General features: G+C 41.0%; 1 protein-coding gene across 1 annotated transcript in view; it reads left to right on the forward strand.

Moving 5' to 3' along the window:
• Positions 1-21,577, forward strand: part of zcchc24 (zinc finger, CCHC domain containing 24) — a 32,517-nt gene that overhangs the window by 5,740 nt on the left and 5,200 nt on the right. The window contains exon 3 of the mRNA XM_068721617.1: positions 19,013-19,177. Coding sequence (XP_068577718.1) covers positions 19,013-19,177 — 165 coding nt within the window. The remainder of the gene's footprint in view (positions 1-19,012; positions 19,178-21,577) is intronic.

Genomic DNA, 21,577 nt, shown 5'->3' on the forward strand with positions numbered 1-21,577 from the left:
CTCCTGGGCTTTTTTCCCTCCATACATTTACCTTCCATTTGTGTTACATCACTTACACTATCGCCCAGTCACCTGTCATTACCTGCCTCTTCTTACTTCACCAGCTGAGGACCCAAATAACAGATGTGGCACATGCCTTGCAATCGGAAACATTGTTTTTAATGGCAAGAGTGTTCAAATGACCTATTAGCCGAGACTTGAGTCATTTTTCCGAACAATATTTTCTTGTACTACATTATCATGACTCTGTTTCACAAGGTGCAGTGAGCACTCGTGTGCTCTCGGAGTTTCTGGTATCTGCCTGCACTGGAATGCGTGTGAGGATAAATGTGTCCCTACTAATAGTGTGTACTGTTCAGAGGTGCTTTGCCAATGAAAACAGAGGCTCCTGCTTCACGGAGCGCTGCTAAGTATGTCATCCAGGTCCAGCATGGAGAATCACATTCTGATGATTTGTACAGTCTCTTCACAACATGTTTTATTGTGCTATGACTTTTATCGTTTGGTTACTTTTTAAAAGGAACATTGATTCATATCACATTTAATTACATGTACAGTTATTTTAAATCATAAGATAAGGCCGGTGATTTTCTGTCTTTGCTTTTTGTCAACAAATCCCATGAAAAAAACAATGAATTGATACTTACAAGCACTGTCTTTGTATTCCTCTGTACCGTAGACATCCATTGTTGTCTAAAAACATCCAAGAGCACATTGATGAGCCACACTGTTCCTTCAGACCTCTGTACACCTGCTTTGCCTTTTTTCCTGATCTTGTTCAGCCATCCTCCATCATGAACCGCTTTGCACTAAGCTGTTGTCAATTCAGGCTTGAAAAAAAAAAAAAGTTTTAGTATTTGATGAGGTTCAAATGTGTTACTCCTATAATTACTGTTGACTGAATCCTGTTATTTTTTTACAATATGCATGGATTTAGATTTCCTAATCAAAAGATTGTATCATATGCTGTAAAACCACCTTACCTCTGCCAAAGTTTACTTTGTTTCTGCAGCTGAAGGAGAGTCAAGAATTTAGTCAGTGGTGGATCCATTACCTTAGTCACTGCGGTCAATGGTTTCTCTATCCCTTCCACTGCTTGGCTCTGAGAGAATAAGAGACAGGCAATTAAATAGTTGAGGTTATCAAAGTGTTTATACATTACTTGCAATTTAAGAGCTTTTTTAGTTATAACATGTTAATATTGGAATCACACAGAGGAAGCCTGTGGCTGCGCGGAGAGAATAATTTTTTCAGGGAACTCTTGGTAGTTGAGTGAAAGCCACAGGCCTGGCAGCAGCTGCCCAATGCTCCCTGTCATGGGGAGAGAGGTGTTATGTAAACTGGCTTTTATTCGGAAAATGAGGTCGCTCCCCCAGTTATGAGCAGAATGCCCCTCACTGCCACGCTTTGGCTCCCTTCCAAGATGTCTTCCACTTGCACTCATGATTTGGTTCTGTTCACTGGACTAATCCTCTCAACAGTTGGCCCCACCTCTGATTGATTTGAGTGATCAAAATGATTGAATGACATCGTCTTGCTATGTCTCCCTGTAGAAAGATTAACTCATGGAAAATGTCTTCACCGGAATGCAGGTTTGTGGGTATGTGGGGGTGGCTGTTGCTGCTGCCGCTGCTGTGTGTGCTGGTGTGTTTTATGTGCGTCTCTGAGAGTTACTATGCGCCATTCCAGGTCGCAATGCATTCCCCTGGTTCAGTCCTTTAGAATTATAGTTTCCTGGACATGTTTTTTTACTCTTCTGAGAGATTTCAGATATTGTGAAAACTAGTAGAATACTTTTTCGTATAAAAGCTTAAAAGCCAAAAATAACTGACATGATATCCATCACAACTTCACCCTTTTGCCTATTTCTGTAAGAGGTATTTCTCTTTTTCCGTTTCTAAAAGTGGAACAATCAAAGTTTATGTTAAACAATGATAAATAAAGAAACTTTCATCAGGACAATCCCACAACCGTCATTTATATTCAAATGTTGTCCTGAGCAAAGTGATGTATATCCCGCCCACTTCAAGCCAGTGAGAAAAGCACTAACAAAATATATAAATAAATAAAACTGTTTCAAACAAATGTTCATGTAGGAGTTTATTGTAAGTAAGAAGCTGAGTGAGAAAATACATTTCTGGGCCTTATAAAGCAACAGTTTGACATTTTAGGAAACATGCTTATTTGCTTTCTTGCCACAGATGAGAAGATTTATTCTTTTATTTGACTTTTTTCTAAGGATCAAACAAAGGAGGTATGTTAATCAGTGAGTCTTTGTGCTAAGCTAAGCTAACCAGCTGCTGCCTGTGAACTCATACTAAATGAACTGACATGTCAGATGTATCAATCTCATATACGGTAACTCTCAGCAAGAAAGCTACTAATGTTGAACTTTTGCTTTACTGTACACTGTACAATGAACGTGTTTGAGGCTGCGCTGTCTGCATATTTTTCATTGCTTAGATTGCATAGATACGGATGAAAAAGACCATGACGACAGACAGATTTGTCTTTTTTGGCTTGCCGTATGACAAATTTAATTTATCATACATTACGCCAATGACTACACTCAATCATGGAATGTGCAGCATGATCCATTTGTACAGAAGAGCAGGACCAAGAGCATCAAATTTACTGTGTATAACAGAAACATAGAGCTCATTGAGCCACATACAGAGCATAATAATGTGCCTTTTGTTCAATGGGGTTTGAAAAATGTCTATGTGTATATATATATATATATATATATATATACATATATATATATATACACACACACACACACACACACACACACACATATATATGTATATATATACATCGATGTCAGACTTCACTCTTTTTTCTTTTGACCTCTCCTCTACTCTATCTCTGTAGTTATATCTGACTTGGCTCAATGTTTACAGGAAGTTGACATGGACCAAAATGTGTCCCATGACATATATATATGCTGGTATTTAACTGAATCATTCAAGATACTGTACTCTCCTTATTGCATAAGGATGGAGTTCAACAGGAACTCACTTTGATAAGTACAAGTGCTGATATTTCCTCTCATCCTAGTCCCTGTCAACCAGTCCTCCTGCATGCATCTGATCTGTATCTGTGACCATATGCCAATAATCGATAGACCTCACACCTCATGTGGTGGTAATTTCAGCAGCAGTCTGTCCTTTGTGACAAATGGTCACCATAATCTCCCATAACAGTGTCAACACGGAGACCTGAGGCGAGCTGTGAAGTGAGGGCCTCTTCACACCAGAGGCAAATCGTACTTCGAGTAATGTGTGACTTGACAAAATGTGAGCTTTTTCTTTGGTTGTGGTGATAAACGTAATGACTCATCATTACTGCAGCCCACTTTGTCTACACCAGCGGTTGTTGTTTGGTTTTAAATTTTCCACTTTGCCTTCGACAGAGCACTGATCCATTTCAGAATTGCTCAACAGTCATGCTGGGATAATTGTGCAACCACTTTGTTTTTTACGTTTGTTGTTGTTGTACTCGGGGATGTGGGTAAAGTAGAGCGGTAGTGTGTCAAATACACATTGCAAGTTTATAATTTTGCAGCGCTATCTGTGTGCTTCACTCTTGAAAAACAAGTATCTTAGAGGAGCAAATGGGCCACTTCCCTACTTCCTAACCTCTTTCCAGCGCCCTTGCTCGGACCACCCACCTTCGAACACGGCCTTCATTTTGATCGCAACTGCACATCTATAAATCATGACTTTATCTTGCATGATCGTGACGCTATCGCCTTGTCAAAATCTGTCCACAGACGTATAAACACCTGGCAAAGTACACAAAAGCATCTCTGTTGTAGTTCCTGCAACAGTAGGTGTCTCCAGGAGAACATTTTACCGAGATGACACACACAGACTCGCAAGGTGAAAACAATAATACTCACACGGTGGCACGGCTGGCAATTAAAGTTCTAATTGAATCAGGTTGAGGTCTGAAGATGAGTCTCTCTAACTTTTCTCAATCAAAATAATTATGCGCTTTAAGGGTTGTAGAATAGAATAAATAGGTATAAGTGTTTGGGGCACAAATGAACATATAAAACTTAAGAGAAAATATAATTGAACATAAAAAATTCCTTGAAAAGAAAATGCTTGAGGATACCAACAACATCTGTTTTTTCCTTGATTTAAAGTGTTTTGGGTACGAGTGATTTGTTATTCGTAAAGTTCCATTCACAAGAAGGGGCGCTCCCATGGTGTTATACTGTTGGCCTTTCAGCTGGAACAGTTAGTTAGAGTTTAAGTGCCTAGCTTGTGGGCAACTTTGTTGTCTTACTCACTTCACCCAGGTCCCTTTTTTCCCAGCTGGCTCTGGTATTTAAGCCAAAACGAGTCTTTCTCCCTTTGCAGACAATTTAGTTCCTAACCTGTAGCTTCTTGTAAAATTCAATCAACAAAAAAAGCAGCATAATCTAAAGTCCAGTTTAATATTCCTATGTGCAGCTTCTATTCCAAATTTAGAATGGCTCCGCCTCAAGCCTCTGGCAAAACATTTTTCAAATCTTGTATTGGAAACATGCTGTTAATGGTCTAAATTAGCTCGCTTGCGCTGTTTGATAGTTAGCACAGTGCTGATTATTCACTAGTTCAACAGATTATGTGGGCTTAACGTAGACAGAGACGTTAGCTGTCCCCTGGAGGCTAATGTTCCTGGGAGGGGAAAGAACATATATTCAACATCTGTCCTTTAGCTTTTCTAATCTCTATTTAACAAACCTCCTGCCTTTACGGAAAGATATCTTTAGGGGAATCATATATTTACATTTTCCTCTGCCTCCACCAGCTGTTTTCTGTCTTGTCTTTGTTTCATTCTCTCTCTCTCTCTCTCTCTTTATGCATCCTGCAGTTTGTTAACCCTGTCAATAAACAATCTTTCAACACCGCAGTCACACTTCAACATTTGTCATGAGACTGTTTCACATTTTACCCCCGTGATCTCTGTGCCAACGGGGCCAATTCTGACGTGGTTGCAGTTATTTGCTGTGGCAGGCCGGGAGTTTGGATGTGTCACTGTCATGGCATGGAGCTCTGTCAGACACAGAGAGGGTATAGTTCCAAAGCTTCACATTGGCACAAGAGCTGAGAGCCAGTGAAAGGGGAGAGGGCACTTCCCCTGAAAGGAAATCAAAGTTAAAAGAATGATAAAAGTGCAGTTTCCTGCCAGCTGGTTTGTGTTCTGTACAGAAATCCCATTCTTCCTCTGAGTTTTTGCTGAGACAACAATCGCACCACTTCCTGTTTTGGTAACCGTGACACCTATAACCCCATCTCTGGGAGGCGTTGCACTGTTACATGAACCATAGTCAGGTGAATTTACAGCTGCTTTCGGATTAAATGTTTAAAAAATGGTGAAATAACAATGGAAGCTCCAAACTCATCCGGAGAGAGTTGTATGAAGACACAATATACTGACTTAAAGCTGTCCTCAATCAAAAGATACAATTAAGCTTCTTTCTAGCTTCTTCATTAGCTTCAGACTAAGGATGTATTTTCTAAATTGTGCTTAAGTTGGAGTTTCTGATATAATACTTTGTTATAAATCGTTTTCCTGTGACTCTGCTGAGCCAGCACTGAAAGGATGGAGTTAATAAAAGGAAATAAACAATAATGTGTTTGGGGCAGTTGCTCTTCACATTGCCTTATGTAAGCTTGTCTCTGCAGCATGAGAGAAACCAGGTCACCATTCATTTTAGAATCTAGTCTCTGTATGTGCTTCCTCTATTATTTTCTTTATGTCTTATAGTACCTTGACACAAACCCCTTTAAGAATGTAACACTTTACCTCTCTCATGTCAGTCCACTAAAACATCAGGCTGTTAGAAATTATGTCAACAACTTTAGCAATTACTTGTACAGTCACAACACTTTAACTGGCGTTCTTAACACAACTACCGTGTCATGGGGGTCAGCAGCCATACACTGAGGCCTCAGGAACTAGAACAGGATGGAGGGATCAGAGGGTAAGGGATCAGATTTTCACTACAGCATGATGTCCTGTTAGCACACCAAGGCCAGAGGGTTTTGTTAGCTCATACTAAATGCTAACGTTCCCCATATATACAATATATGTCCATCATCTATAGTGCATAATTTCCAGTATATATTTATATCACTTTAGATGGTTCCAACCTCTCAAATTTGATATTTGGCTTTATGTCCTGGCCTTACACAGTAAACTGTATGTCTTTGGGTTTTGTACAAAATAAGACATTTGAAGATGTCATCACGGGCTTTTGGAACGTGATGGGCACTTTTCACTGTTTTGTGATGTTTTATTAGACCAAATGATTATTCAATAACTTGAGAAAATAATCTGCAGATGAATCAATAACGATAAAAAGGGTAATTTTCAGCCACAGACGCAGCATTTTGGGTTGAGGTTAAATCTTTTGTTCTCATGCTGTTGTATAAAACGTTAATACTAAAGGACTAATTGCCAAACCACTTTTACAGCTGAATACCGCTGCTAATTGGAATACCTGATTAAGCTTCTCTACTTACAGACACTTTACATGAAGTGTTTACATTATCCTCTACACCGGTTACCATTCTCTCCACTTAAACTTTAATTTGCGAGCTGAGAAAAGTAGAGGGTGAAAAGGACTTGAGGATTTGGAGTTCGACACACACCAAACCACCAGACTCATACACTCACATCAGACTGGCAACTAAACCTCATGGCTATCTCTACAGGTTGATCGCGATGCGGTTGAATCAATTGCTCCTCATAGCAGCACCGATTCTTGTCACATGAACCACAGAGATCCTTAAGTGATGTGAGACAGACTGACAGAGAGGACGGACAACCGGACGGACAGACAGAGACACTGTGAAGCTGCGAGTGCTGGCACACAGGACTGAACTTAGTGTCAAGAGATCAGGGACTGACACTGCTGGCTTTGTGTCGCGCGTGAATGGGCACCTTAGGGAGAGACTGCGGTTCTGAATGGGCACCATTGGGGAAAGCCCAAGTGGTGGGAATGGAGGCTGGTAATTAAGGCAGTCATTGTATGTCTGTAAGATCTGCTAGACAGAGAGGTCAGGAAGGCAGGCCTGTATTGTTCCCCCAGCAGGGCTCTCACTGCATTACAGTGGGGCGTCAGACTCGAGTATGTTTGGACAGAGCCTTGGATCTTACTGAGGTAAAAAAAGAATTGGAACAACAAACCATACAGGCGGCCCTATATAGTCTGCTTGTCTATATGTCAACATATAGACTATAGGGGCCTCTTCTGTGGTTTTAATGTCACTTTGTTTTCTCTCGCTTTCTCTTTATGCTTAAGTATCTTGAAGTCCTTCTCTGGCAGACAACCCAGGAGCTCCATCACTCTCAGGAGTCAGGACTGTGTAAACCTTTGATTAAAACACAGTTGTGGTCAATATGTGACGTTATGTGTACTTAGTAGAAGTGAGCAACAAGTCAGCCACAGTATATTGCAGCGTTGGTGCAGACATGTTTTTGTGCTTTTGGAGTGCTAGTTCATAAAGTATGGAGATACCTTATGAACTGCCACTAGAAAGATGTTTGTCAAGGAAATAACTATAATAGTTATAGAATTTTACAATTAGATTTACCCACTTTTTTTACAGTCATGATGTGTTTTCTATAACTCAAGTTTAATTGTAGGTCTCAGGCAGTGCTTCTGTAACTTTCAAGTGAAAATAGATTTTGGTGACTGCCCCTTTACTTACTGTAAAAAAAACAACCCTGCATTTCATTTAGAAGCACTTTCTGTCCCTCTGTCAGGAAGTTTCTGGCAGGGATGAGGGTCGGGGGGAGGTGAGCCATGGGAATGTTTTTACAGGGTGACCCCTGATCTTCCTTCCAGTCGCAGCAAAGGCTCTGAAGGCCCTGCGTCTGTCTCCGAGAGTGAGTAGGGACTGCCATGTAAACAGATAAGGCTTATCAGAGATGCTGGAGACATATTGTATCAGACAACTTTTCTCTGTCATACTATCATAGCAGATAGACCGCCGTTCTTGCTGTTAAAAAACAGATGTGGCCACTACCTGTCAACGCATTTATTTTTGAGGAGTTATACAGAGAAAGAGCCTTTATAGCAAGAGCACTGAGAAACCATATAGGGCCATAGGTCCAATATAGCATTGACACCAAGTGACACTGAGATTAGCAACACACGTGTGCAGTATATCTGGCAGAGGGACTTACAGAAATATACAGATACACACACTCACGGACACATCCACCACAGGCTCATACATGCGAACATAGACAGCAGAAGCATGAACTTCCTGTGACAAACGACAAGATGTTGTGTGCACCTCTGTTTTGCCCCCGGTTCGCCGACAAACCTGCTCTTGTCATTCACTGAACTGGTAACCTAATGCTGTTGTGCAGCTGCACAACTCGTTGGGATTAGTGGGACCGTGGATAAGTCCAAGGCTAGGAGAGGGCAGGGGGGGAATTCACACCCACGGTCCCACTTAGCATTAGCTCGTAGCGCCCTGTAAATAGGGGGAGTGTTGGAGTATGGAAAACTTATCCTATATCTGCAAAAAAAGAGGCAGCCTTCATGTCAAGCCATCGGTGGACCAAGCTTCTGGGTTCAACGAGGGCAGATTCCAAGGCCTAGTTGGCCTGTACTTGTGTTTTCTATGAATGAAGAATGAAGAGAGAAAATGAATTCTGTCAAAAACATCAGTTTTAAAACAAGAGATTGTTTTTGGTATGAAGTAAAACACCCACATGCTTGACTCTCAAGGGGTATCCATCAGTCATCCAAGAACATGACACCGAGATCCGTGGCCGATTAGGGAAGCTGGGTTGTGGAAATCTAGGAATCTGGGAATAGGGTTTTGGCACAGAGCATGCTGGCATGGTGATATGCCTCTGCAGCTGTCTTGGACACGAATGACGTGGGTCTGTTACTGAGGAGAACAAAATTGACCGACACACACAAGTACACATGTGTGCACACATGGCATATCTATATTGCCTGCATGCATCGAATAGAAAGCCCGTCAAAAGAGCTGGGGAGTAAGATGAGAAATTAGAATAATACTGGTCTGTCTGGGCAACAGGGGAATTTCAGAGTAATCAATATATTTTGGGAGGAGTTTCCTTGAAAATAAATATCCTCTCATTATTTTCTTGGGCAGAATCAAACAACTCATAATACAAGACCTCCCCCTCCAGTTTATAAAAACAACCACAAATTGCAGGTCACCAAATTTCATTTGTACGCAATAACATCATTAAAGACGACTTAGCTGAGATTTGTTTTAATCTAAATCAACAGATCAGCATATTGTGTCAACTTTGCCAATTTTTTTTCACAATATAATAATTGAAAGCTGCATTGTTTCCCACTACTAGAATGTGTTTATGATCCTTTTACTAAGCCCAGCCACTGAGAGAAAATCTATAGTCCAAAGTCACAAACACATGGAAGTTAGTGAGTAGTAAAAAAAAGAAAAAAAGAAGCTCTTTTGGGTGTATTTTCTTTGTTTTCTGTTTTTAGTGGAGATTGACATCTAGTGTGTTACTTCTGTCATACAAGTTTTTTTATTACTACAAAAGTGCAGCAATCCTACCTACAGTTACTTTGTTTTATTTGAAAGGGACAACCGCAAAAAGAATTGAAACAATAACAATTTTATGATTCAGCATGCTGTTCTTGTAAATACCCTTTTACATTTACTCTGTGGGTAATTGATGACATTTTAAAGCACTAAACAACTTTTTGTGATATTTTTCTGGCACAGTTTCTCCACTTATCAATAACTGACAGCTGTGGGATGTTTTATCTTTGGTACAGCTGTCTTGATTTACCTTTTCCCTGTGTGATATCTCAGCATGTCAAAGAACAGACCAAACATAAGTTTAGCTCGGTACTGTTACGGGACTTCACTAGTATCTGAGAAAATGTTAAACCTAGAATCTTGTTCTGTTTTAAGATCATTACAGAAAGCATTTTTGTGTGTGTGTGTACAGTACATAGACACAGTGCACTTACTCTGTCAAGCAAGAGACCATTTCCTAGAATGAACTATTTTGGCGTCCCCACAGAACTGGAAATGGACTTGTGGTTATTCTTTAAAACAGTTGTTGGAGTGGCTGTCCTCTTGACATCCTCCTCCCTGTATCACAGTGAGATAACAAACCCATTTATAATGACTCGTGATCTCAGTGGTTGAACCCAGAAACCCACAATGGAAAAACTTGTAACCTCATTTTAAAAATGTATTAATGTCCACCTTAAATAGACTGCACTGGTGTCACTGTTTCAGGTCAAATACGGGTGTGTGATCCTTTTAGGAAGTGTTGCTTGTTCAGATTGAAGTTTTTAAATAGCTGTGGATTTGATTAGATATGATGGTTGTTATAGTTGCACCACATAACACTTTACTTCACCTTGTTTCTGCTGTTTCCCTCACACGTTAGACCTGGGACGGGATAAATGCAGCAAATGCACAAATGCTTCACAGGCACATTTAGACTTGGAAACAACTGGGATGTGCTATTGTGAGTAAACTGCTTTTTATAGTGTAATGAAATGTCAAGCACATATGAATAGCTAAAATGTAGAGCTTCGTGAATATGAAACCTTTTTAAGAATAGCTCCCTGACCCACATGGGTGCAATGCCGGTTCAGACAAGTGCTAGTTGACTAGTGATGGGAAGTCATATCTAATGAGCTCACATGCCATTTGTTGACTAACATTAGAATAAATAGCATATCTTTGTCAGTGAGTCTGTTTTATCGATGCATAATATTATATATTGACGGTTAACATGTGAATTGAAGTGTCAGATGTATGTGTGTGTGTATGCATATTAAGCTCCCAGTCAGAGGGAAGTGTTACAAATAGCTTCTTGAAAGTAGCACTGTTGTGCCAGCTCTCTGTTTGTCACCACACTTGCAATGAATGAGGTGTCTGAGTAACCAGTACATTTAGATAGCTTTAAATCTATTAAAGTGCCACTTTTTCTCTAAATGTAGTTCAGTGATGTGGAAATGGATGGACGTGGAGGACAGATTATATGATTCATTACATTTTACATTAAATAAATAAGCAGCAGTGTAAGGTTGAGATTATGTGCGAATATCTGTCTAATTTTAAGACAGTATGGTTTAAATGATCATTTCTTCATGTTGATTGACACTTGTATGGCCTTGGTGTTGTACTGTGTAAGAAAAAAGTTTATATGAGTGGGATAAATGCATGCATTTGTGCGCTCAGTGGCATGTGCATAAACCCAATGTGTGTGTGATTGTGGTTCACGATTGTGTAATGCTGAGGTTTATATTTAGAGACAACTCTGCAAGATAAGAATGCTTATCTCAGCAGTTGTAGCCATGGAGCTGTGAAGCAACGGAGGGAATACGAGCCACAGTGATCTCCACCATTATGGCGACCATAAGTCACTGCTGTTTAGAGTATTTAACTAAATATGTAGCCCTGTAGCCAGGAAAAGGAATAATGCTATAGTGCATGAGCAAAGTGAAAACCACATCCATGGTGAAAACATTCATGTCCATACAGTCTGATAACAAGCTTTCTTTTCTGCTGTAACAGGTTGCAGACACAACTGCAAAACCCTGCTTTCCTCTGTGGTGTGTGTTTACAAGCATCATAGAGTTTGCTAAAGTGTGAGGTTCAGTGTTTAAAAGCTGCATGAACCACATTTTAGAGGTTTTAGCTGTACTGAAAAAAAACAAACCACATGATTGATAGATATATGGTTACTTAAAATGAAAAGTTCAGGAAATATTTCCTTGTCGTGTCTCAGAGAAGGATCAGGCCCGATCGATGCTTTGATCTTTCTTGATGTTTCACAGAGGAGAACCAGTTCTGGTTTAAACCACAGCCAGGTTCCAGACTCTCCCCCATAGAGCATTCATCAGACAGACCGCTAAGGCCAAAAACGCTAACTGAAACCACATTAAAGCAATTAGAAGTCTTATCAGAAATGCTACGGTTAATGAGCAAACCAAACAAAAACTCCAAAAGACTCAAAGCTAACATTGTGGAGTGAACCCCATCCGCTCTATCTGTAAATCTATCTCTTTCTGGACTGCAGCTAAACCAAATAAAGATCCTGAGATGAAGACACAAGAGCAGACACAGATATGTGCATGGACATATGTGTGTGCGCTCATGCGAATGCAGAAATGCAATACACACGGGTTCTGGGCCGGTTTGGTGTGCTTGCGTTGCTCTCTGAGTGATGCCCTGGGGGATGCGGAGAGGCAGAGCGGGGCCTGAGCTCCTCCGCTGCTCCTTTGTTTACACTGATGGTTTCCAGATGCTAGCTAGTGATCGGAGCGCTACGGAACGCTGGGGAGCAGCCCAGCAGTTTGGGGCTCGTGCCAGCGAGCCGAGATTGAGGCAGCTCTATCTGGGATACTTGCAAAAAAAAAAAAAAAAAACACGGCTTTGCTTTGTAATAACTCGGCAATTGTTTCCAAAGGCTGAGAAAGTTTGAGAGGAGTGATTATGAAGTATCATTACGTGGTGATCTTAAATACTGAAGTGTCACTAACATTGTCCTCATTTATTAGGTCGACACATATCATGCACAATGATGTATTAGGCGATTTTAAAACAGCAGATGCTGCAAATACAGACACTCTGCAATGTCAAACCTACACAAAACAAGAAAACAAATCCAATAGAAAACGCTGCTATATTCAATCAACACAACCGGAGTTCTCCAGGCCTCTAGGGGAGCGCTGAGTGGATCAGCTTGATTTGTGACCCGAGAAAGCGACCAGACGTGTGTCAGTTGTGTGTGTTTTTGACTTTGCATCGGTTTCTGTTGCACCGTGTTAATGTATCGTTTCGGCTTTTTGCAGCACTTTTTTTTTTTCCTTTGTAGAACGTTTCCATTGTATTTGTTTGGGGATTTTTTTATATGTGTTTTTGAATTGGCATCGTTTCTGAAGCTGCCGCATGTCTCTCCTCTTATTGCCCTTGTTGGCCACCGTAGATTGTTGTTTTTGAACTGAGGTGCATTGTGCTCAAGTGAAGGCAAATTTATCACTTAACGGCAACACCTGTTCCTCCCGTCACTTTCAGCCTCAGCCAGTTTTCTTTACAGGCATTAGAAAGAGACAGCTGCACCAGCAAAGGAGCCGTCCAGAGAGAGAGGGAGAGAGGTGAGAAAGATGGCAGCGAAAAAGAGAGACCCACAGAAAACAGTGGCTGTATTTAGAGCTTGTAGTGCATGGTGGGATTGATAAATAGTCCCCATAATGCACCTGGCTGAGGTTCTGGCATGGTGTTGGGGCTGTTTAGTCCAGCAGCGGAAACAGCCAATAAAAAAAATGCTTGTTCTGTGTGCAGTGAGACACAGCTGAGGTAGTGACAGTGTCATTCCTGTGAGAGACTCGAAGCAGTGGCCATCTGCACGCCCTCACTTGGCCCTCAGTTCTGACTGACAGTCTGATGACTGCATCCTCAGATCTTAAGTCGCTGTGATGTCAGATAACGTGGGTAGTGAAGGATACGAGGATTCAACTGCGAAACAGAGTGCTTTTTGTTTTCTTTCTCTATTTTACTAGGTGCCATGTAGAGAGCAATACCACACCAGATAACGTCATGTGTGAATGTTCTGAATTGCCTTGGTGTGATCAACCCAAAGAAAACCGTGGACTATAAACTGTAAAAGTATTATTTGTCCCAAATGACCCGACAAGCGTTTCTGGTGTGGTCTGACAAACAAGCCTCAGGCTATTCCTTTTGCATTTATTTCATGCTGTGACTCACTGACCTGTCAGTGATCAAGCAACTCTACAGTGACGTGGTAGGAACATCAAATCATGCAGAACAATCTCACATTATCGTAAATAACATCAAATCTGTTTACTGGAAGAAAGAAACTTGGCTTAGATATGAGGCGTTACTTTGTTTAAGGTTTATATTAGAGAGGATACATCTGTTTCCTTTATGTTGCACTTAAAGCTTTTGTTTTTTTTCGTTATCTATGAATGCAACAAACCACCTATTTTGAAATGTTTAGATTTATTTGAAGACATTTCAAACACCTAAAGACTTGGCATTATTCATATTAAAGCTGAGCTGCATTTACCAACAAAGACCCTGCGCTCCAAATGCAAGCCAGAAAAGTGGTTGCATACAATTACTACCAACCCTTTTCCAAAGCCTCAATGTTGTTTTACCCACCAAATCCCTTGTTTTCTCATAGAGGCAGGCAGACAAACCGCTGAATGGCATCTAGCATTCGCATAAAAACCCAAGCTCTGCTGTCAGCGCTGTCTCCTCGTATTTGTTGTCGGTGGACTGACTGTGGGCAATATGTGGAGCCCAAACCAACCGTAGGTAGATGTCTCCCTTAATATGACCAGTGGGTATGAAATCCCATATCCACAACCTTGAAAGAAGCAGTCTTTTAGAATGATTACTCTTAGGTTTGGCTTGGAAAGGACGTCTAATATTAAACTAACCTATCCTGTTGCTGGAGACAGAGGATTAAGGGTTCAGGTTTGTGTCTGGTGTCTGTCCACTGGTCATTACTCTTAGCCTGGAATGTAAGATCAACACAAATGCAAGATCACCTTAAGGCCTCAGACAGTGGTCTGGACCACTTTTTTTTTTCTTTTCTTTTTTTTATCCAGTGGTCAGTAATAGACATATTTTTATGATTTACACTAGAGCAGAATTTCAAGATGGTTTTCTGGCAAAAATGATATTCAAACTGCAATTTCAGAGTCAGCTGCCTGGGCTGCATACCTTGTAATCAATTTCACGGTATTACCTGAATTACCCTTCACACTGGGTGTCGTCTAGACCGGAACCGCTCACTTATACACGCCTCTTCCAAATTCAGTAATCTACCTGCAACAAATTCCTAATATTGTTCTGTTTGTACAACGTATGGGTCTTTAAAATCGACCCCCCGGAGAATGGTCTCCACATTCCTCCACATGATGAGTCCAATCCACTGTAGCTGTGGCCAAAGCTAGAGCAGTTAGTTAATGCTCTCTCTCTCTCTCTCTCTCTCTCTCTCTCTCTCTCTCTCTCTCTCTCTCTCTCTCTCTCTCTCTCTCTCTCTCTAAAATGTATGGCCTAATTGAAAGCAGAGCAGCAATTTTACGACGGCTCTCGGTGTTTCTCGTGTTCTGCCCCTATGGAGGCCATCTGCTTTGGATTTAGAATTCCTCCTCCTCCTCTCCTTTCTCCTTGTCCACCCTCCTGAGAGGGGCTGATCGGAGGGTCTCTCCACAGTTGGCTGGAACGACTGTTGGGCTTGTGGTATTTGTCCATTTTTTCTGTGTGTGTGTGGATGTATGGAGTGTGATTCCAGAGGAGCAGGAGGCTGTTTCACATCCAACTCAGACGTTAATTCTTTCTCAATCATTAATGAGCTTTCTTCTGTTTCTGTTCATCTCGTTCTCTTGCATCTCACGGTTGTCCCCTGTTTTTGTTTTATGGTCTCTTGTTATTCTATTTAATGCAGTTTGTGAGCTCATTAATCCTGCAATATAAGCCAAAGAATGATCTGTGTCCTTGTAGCCAGGCTAAACCCTGAGTGGGAGTAGTGCAGGAAACAGTGTGCCGAGACTTTCCAGTTGTGTCTCAAGAGTGCATGAAAACCTGTGGATGTGGAATTTGTTGACAGTGTGTGTGTGTGTTTTTTGCATTTATGTCTGAGTGTTAAAGGGGACAAGAGGAGAGAGGGACATTGTGTGTGGCCATGTAGAGATTGCATCAGTGAATGTGTGTATATGCTTCATTTAACAGTTCACTGACCCGAAGTTTGTGTGCGTGTGTGTGTGTGTGTGTGATATGACGGGTCCATGCTGGGATCTGGACCAAAGGAGGATGTGGTCAACTCGTTGTGGTTGTGAAGCTGCACTGTCTCCTCTGTGGACACTGTCCTCAACCCACACACTGACCCTTACCTCACTAGCGGGGCTCTAGCCTCAGGGACATAAACTAACATTGACTCAATGCAAAGTATTATGACAAACACGGCTCGCCATCTCCCAGCACGGACTACATCAAACGATTCACTGTTTCAAAGCTTTGTTTTTCCACTTGACAGACACCTAAAATGCCCTAAAAGGCTCAGATATGTCCATTTAGCTCTTACCCTGGCACCAGCTTGAATGGCTTTATTTGTAGAGACAAAAGAAAAAAAAACACATCCTCCTGTGCAGGCTCATCTCCAGAGTGTTTGTGTGGTGTGATGACGCAGAACCATTAAATCAGTCATTGTACTGTGTGTATTTTGTATTGTGAAATGGTTTGTAAATGTTGCTTTAAAGGCAACTTAGCAAAGTTATTTTCCTGGAAATCAAGCCGAACTAAAACATTTGCTCAAGTTTTGATTTGTAGTCCTCTGCACCAGCATACACGGACAGTCTTGTATGTATGTATGTATGTATGTATGTAAGTGAAGAAAAGCTTCCTTCAATAGCTGCTGCCCTGAGTCTAGCCACACATTTCTTAGTCTGCCTCAGCTAACAGTGGTGGCATAACAGTCCAGATGTTATGGTGACATTTGTTCCCTTGTTTTTGGGTGCCCATTGAAATGTGCAACACCAACTGTGCCTTGTGAAGTTTATTACTTCAGAAATGAAACTCGCTCTTCTTCTCAGACCTCCATGAGAGGCAATGTGTTGCAATGGCCTGAAAACAGCTGACCACAATGTGAGTACAATAGTCAGACTTATACGTCCAAATAAAAAAACAGACTACTTATTTGGACATTACTTTACAGTTGTGCAAACTAAATTTGCGTGTGCAGTATGTAAGGCAGAGATGATATCATTTACAAAAGAAATTGGCTCATTCAATGTTTTTTCACTTTGTTTTGTTGTGCATGTTTACCAACTGCGTATTAATCAGTTTATCAACTGCATTGATTTGATGTTACTCAAAAGTAACAAGTGTATTTCCTGTTATTCAGGTTGCTACTAATGATTTTATGCAACCATCAGTCATAAACCCAAAGGCATTCAGTTTACTATCATAGAAGACAATGAAAGCAGTGAAAAGTTCTCTTTAAAAAAAACGTTACGATCAAAAAAAGTTACTGACAAATTTTCTGACTATTGACTAATAAATGAATCATCTTTCAGCTACTTCTTTCTTGTATTTGAAAACATTATTAACCTCTTTTGGACACAACTGAGCAACCTAATCACCAAGATTGCATCTACTTCTTCATCTGGACTGGATGGATAATCCATCTGCTGTGTGTACATCAGAGGCATCTTCAAATTGATTGCATACAGCGTTGTATCTAATCTGAAAGCACTCAGCTGCAGACGGAGCATGACGTGCAGCCAAAGGCCAAGGCCAGACCCTGGAAACAGCATGGCGCTGGAGAGGAATGGTCATGAGGAGGATGAGTGCTGTTTCTGTCCTGCTGAGTCCTGGCTGCAGTATCGGGGAGAGATTATTATTTTTTTTATACATTTGAACAATGGGAAATTTGACTATGTTCACATTTCCAAATGAATAACGAGGGTTAAGGTCAGACCACCTGGGTAGTACACCTGGCACTCTGATCATAGTTTATTTTTAAACAAATAAATCAGATTTATTTTTATTTGAATAGTCTTACCGCAGCAGAAACCTAAAAAGTGATGTTTTTTTTAGTGTTTGGGTTTTTAAGATCAAAAATGGCAGAATGTTTGTTGGATCATTGAGTAACTAGATCATTTTCAACAAAAATGTTGCCATGGCATTGTCTTTGAGACTGCCAATCGATTGTATCAAGACAACCCTGTCAGTGTGTGTACAGGCCAGCAGAAGTCAGGTTTTCCAGCCAGCGTGTTGTCACAGTGGGAGATGCGAAGCTGACAGTGGGGTTGAGGTCATGCTGTTGAGGGGCCAGATTGAAGCACAGCCGCTCATACTTGCTGGTGCTGATGCAAACTGCTGACGTCTATAAGGACGGCACCAGATGCTCCTGATTAAAACTCCTATTACTCACACATGGGTTGGGACAAATAAAGAGAAGACCATGGATACAGATTGCACCGCTCCTCTCACTCTCACTGCCCCATTACCCCTACACCCCTTCCAAATCTGCAGCCAACGGTAAAGTGATTATGAAAACAATCTGCAGGCTTGCAGGAGAATCATGAGTGGAGTGGACAGGTCTGATTTCACTTTGAACGCAGAGAGAGCCTTTCCTAACCTTCTGGAAGGCTGCCATCAGTTACATGCTGTGTATTAAGATTACTTATTTCTGCCATAAAAAGGCAGAAATAAGTTTGACACAAAATAGCACGATTCCCCACTACTCCATTCCCAATGTTTATCTTTCAAATTGAAGGATTTTGTTTAGCGAAATCACCTCTATCCTAGGATGATAGGGACTAACACGAGGCAGATGGAATGTTTTGGGATGATTTTTCAGTATTTTTTATGATGATGGGGTTTCAAATTGATAATGACAAGCCCTGTCAAACTTACTAATCAGTATACATTTGGGTTTCTTTTGGCAGGACGGAGGACAGTTTGTGATTTACCCTTGTGATGACATCAGCAATGCGTTTGTCTGTAGCTTGCTTTAAGAGGAAAAACTTGACTTTTCACCCAGGGTTGTTACAGTGGCCGAAATAAAGTTGCCAACATGAAGTCATTGAAGCGGCTCCTCCCAACGATATTGCCCTCGGGCTTGTGCTTTTTCATGGCTGACTGACAGTTTGTAATCATCTCCCTCGTGAGAATCAGAGGAGTAATTTAACACAGCTGCAATAGAAGTAAATGTCAATTACACAGCCACATATTGTTCCAATATTGTGTTTAGGAGTGTGCTCTATGATGAAGTTGAATATACAAGCACAACAAGGATGGACACACCCTGCTGTCAAAAGCTCAACATCCGTTATTGTCCAAGAGGTTCTCTTAAGAATGTCACTCTGAACAGCAATGAATGAAACAATTCTGCACTGCTAAAGTTAAATTTATCAAGTCAAGAATGTTCAAAGTAATAATTTCCCCACATGTGGACGCATTTTATTCACTCGCATTGTTCTTTACAGGCGAGACCCAAAGGTGAAGGGCTGACACCCTACCAGGGGAAGAAGAGATGCTTCGGAGAGTACAAGTGCCCCAAGTGTAAGAGGAAGTGGATGAGTGGCAACTCCTGGGCCAACATGGGACAAGAATGTATCAAATGCCACATCAACGTCTATCCACACAAACAGGTACCTGCAATATATCACTCCCTGGGAATTTGCAGTGATGTCTTCATGTAAAAAAAAAAGTTGAAGTGGTAGATTGAGTCCAGACTCTGGTTTGCGTGTCTGCATATTGTCTTGAGGATATTCCAGATGGTCTCATTAAAACAGAATAAAAATCATACCACTAACAATTGCTTGTTCCTCTTTGGTAATAAACCAACAGTGAATAAACTAATTTCATTTCCTGAAAGTTTTGGATCGTTTACTGAATTTCAATGAATCTTAAAAAAAAAAAAAAAAATGTTAATGTCTCACAGACTCAAACTCCCTCTGAGATAATTGAGGCTTTCAGCTTCAGGAATTCCTCTCACATTTAATAATACAAAAAAAGTTCATTCATATTAAACAAGATACTGTGGAGTGTTATTCACAACAGCAAACACTGAGCTGTCTGTCTAGCTTATCCTCGAATTCTCCTCTCAGCCTGTTGACTAAAGAGATGGATTGCCCGAGAAAGAATCCACTCCGCTTTCTTCAGCAAGAGATATATTTATCCTCAACCCTTCATCTTTTAATATTTATGCTTTTCCACATTCTTCCAATTCCACTTCCTGAAATAAAGTTGGGATTACTCCTAGAAGCCCTGCTCGTTCTCTGAATACCACGAAGGACCATGCTCCACTCTGCTAACACTTACACAGAATGAAGCAGGAAAGGGACGATGCTTGACAAACTTACCCGAAATGTCTGGCGAGAAGTCAAAATCATTTCCAGACAATGGAAAGTTTAAGGTTCAGTACACGGGATTGGGAGCGTTTGTATTGCCCCTCAATGGCTCTCAACAAGGCGACTATGTCAACAAAGTAAAGGAAAAACTCGGATTACAACACGCACAGAGGGAGAGCGACTTCTTTCTCTGCTCAGGAGGACTTACTCAACTATATCTTTACAAAGACAATAGTGGTTTGCTGCTGATGAAACGTTGCACATTTAATGCTGAATTTACTACAATTGTAAATTATTGCAATCATTACTTTTGTCTGTTCATTTGCATCTTCACCGGTGTGAGACCTTAACCTAGAACGTTACTATACACTTTTAAAAAGCCTGGGTGGACTGCATGCTTTTCTTTCCACGGAGGTCACTGGTGAGAAAACCTCACTGTACTCTGACTGTCTTGTGGCAAAGCTACACACAGGCAAGCAAATTCCCTGCATTTGCAATGTCACCCACTTAACATATTTCCCCCCTGTCAGCGTTTGAAACGGACCACTAACCTCTGCGTCCTCGAGTATCAAAGAGTTCAGCTTCTCAGCAAGGCTCCCTCCTGCCCTGCGGATTCCCATAAATATCCTGAATATATATTTTACATTCCCATCTACATGCATAAAATATTTGGTGGGGAGTATATTTCTTTTGGTTTAAAACAAATTCCATCAGGCATGATGGTGACATGCCCCCCTTCCTTTTCAAAATTAGATTTTTTTTGTCCCCCTGTACTTTTACAGCTTGATTTACTCACTGATTGAACTCAGCTGTGTAACATTTCAGTGGATTTGGTTGCATTAGGCAAAGTAAGTCTCCACAAATCTTCTGGCGAGTTTAACCTCGCTAAACTTTGACACATACATTTTCTACGTTGATCAAGCCGTCCAATCAATTCACCTTTTAACGATTAAGCTAACGAGCATGCTAACTGACAGTTAAAGCTATTTAAATAACAGTTAGTAAGCTTGCTAGCTCAGAGAACTCTTTTGCACTATTTACTCTTTATTGAATGACATGATGTAAAATCCTGAGAACAAAATGCCAATAAATGTCACTGTACAAAGAAAATAGAAAGGAGCTCTGAGCGCTGTATTGACTGACTAGTGCTAGCATGAACTAGCATGTGGCTTGCTCGTGCGTTAGCTGTTAGCTCGCTAACTACAGTAGTTCACTATCTAGGCCTGAGAGCCTGAGAATAGCACAAGCAATTTCACCAACATGTACGGACGAATTCTGCTTTGCCACTTCCTGTTGTGACCGGGCCTTTGATCTTTGTGAGCACTGGGTTGTCGGAGGTATTTTTTGTCCCCCTGGATTCGCATTTCACGCTACATAGACGCTGTCCTAACCTTGTGTTCAGTGGAAGCTTTGCAGACACTACTTAAGACTTAAAAACATATCACCACATATAAATATTTTGTTTGTTGCTGTCTGGTTAAATGACATACCCTTAAGCCAAAAACGTTGGTGTCAAACTTAACCATGAAAAACTAGAGACCATCTTGCAATGGACGACCGTTACGCCAAATCAGTCCATGGGCGTAAAGTGGGTTGCCAATGGCCCCTTCCACACTTCCTAGCTCCTACATCCAGCGCCCTTGCTCAGACCACTCCCATCTTCAAACGGCCTTCATTTTTTTTTTAATCTCAAATACA

The sequence above is a fragment of the Cebidichthys violaceus genome, unplaced genomic scaffold, assembly GCF_023349555.1.
Source record: "Cebidichthys violaceus isolate CVI_PGR_0920_01 unplaced genomic scaffold, fCebVio1.0.p SCAF_10, whole genome shotgun sequence".
NCBI lineage: Eukaryota > Metazoa > Chordata > Actinopteri > Perciformes > Stichaeidae > Cebidichthys > Cebidichthys violaceus.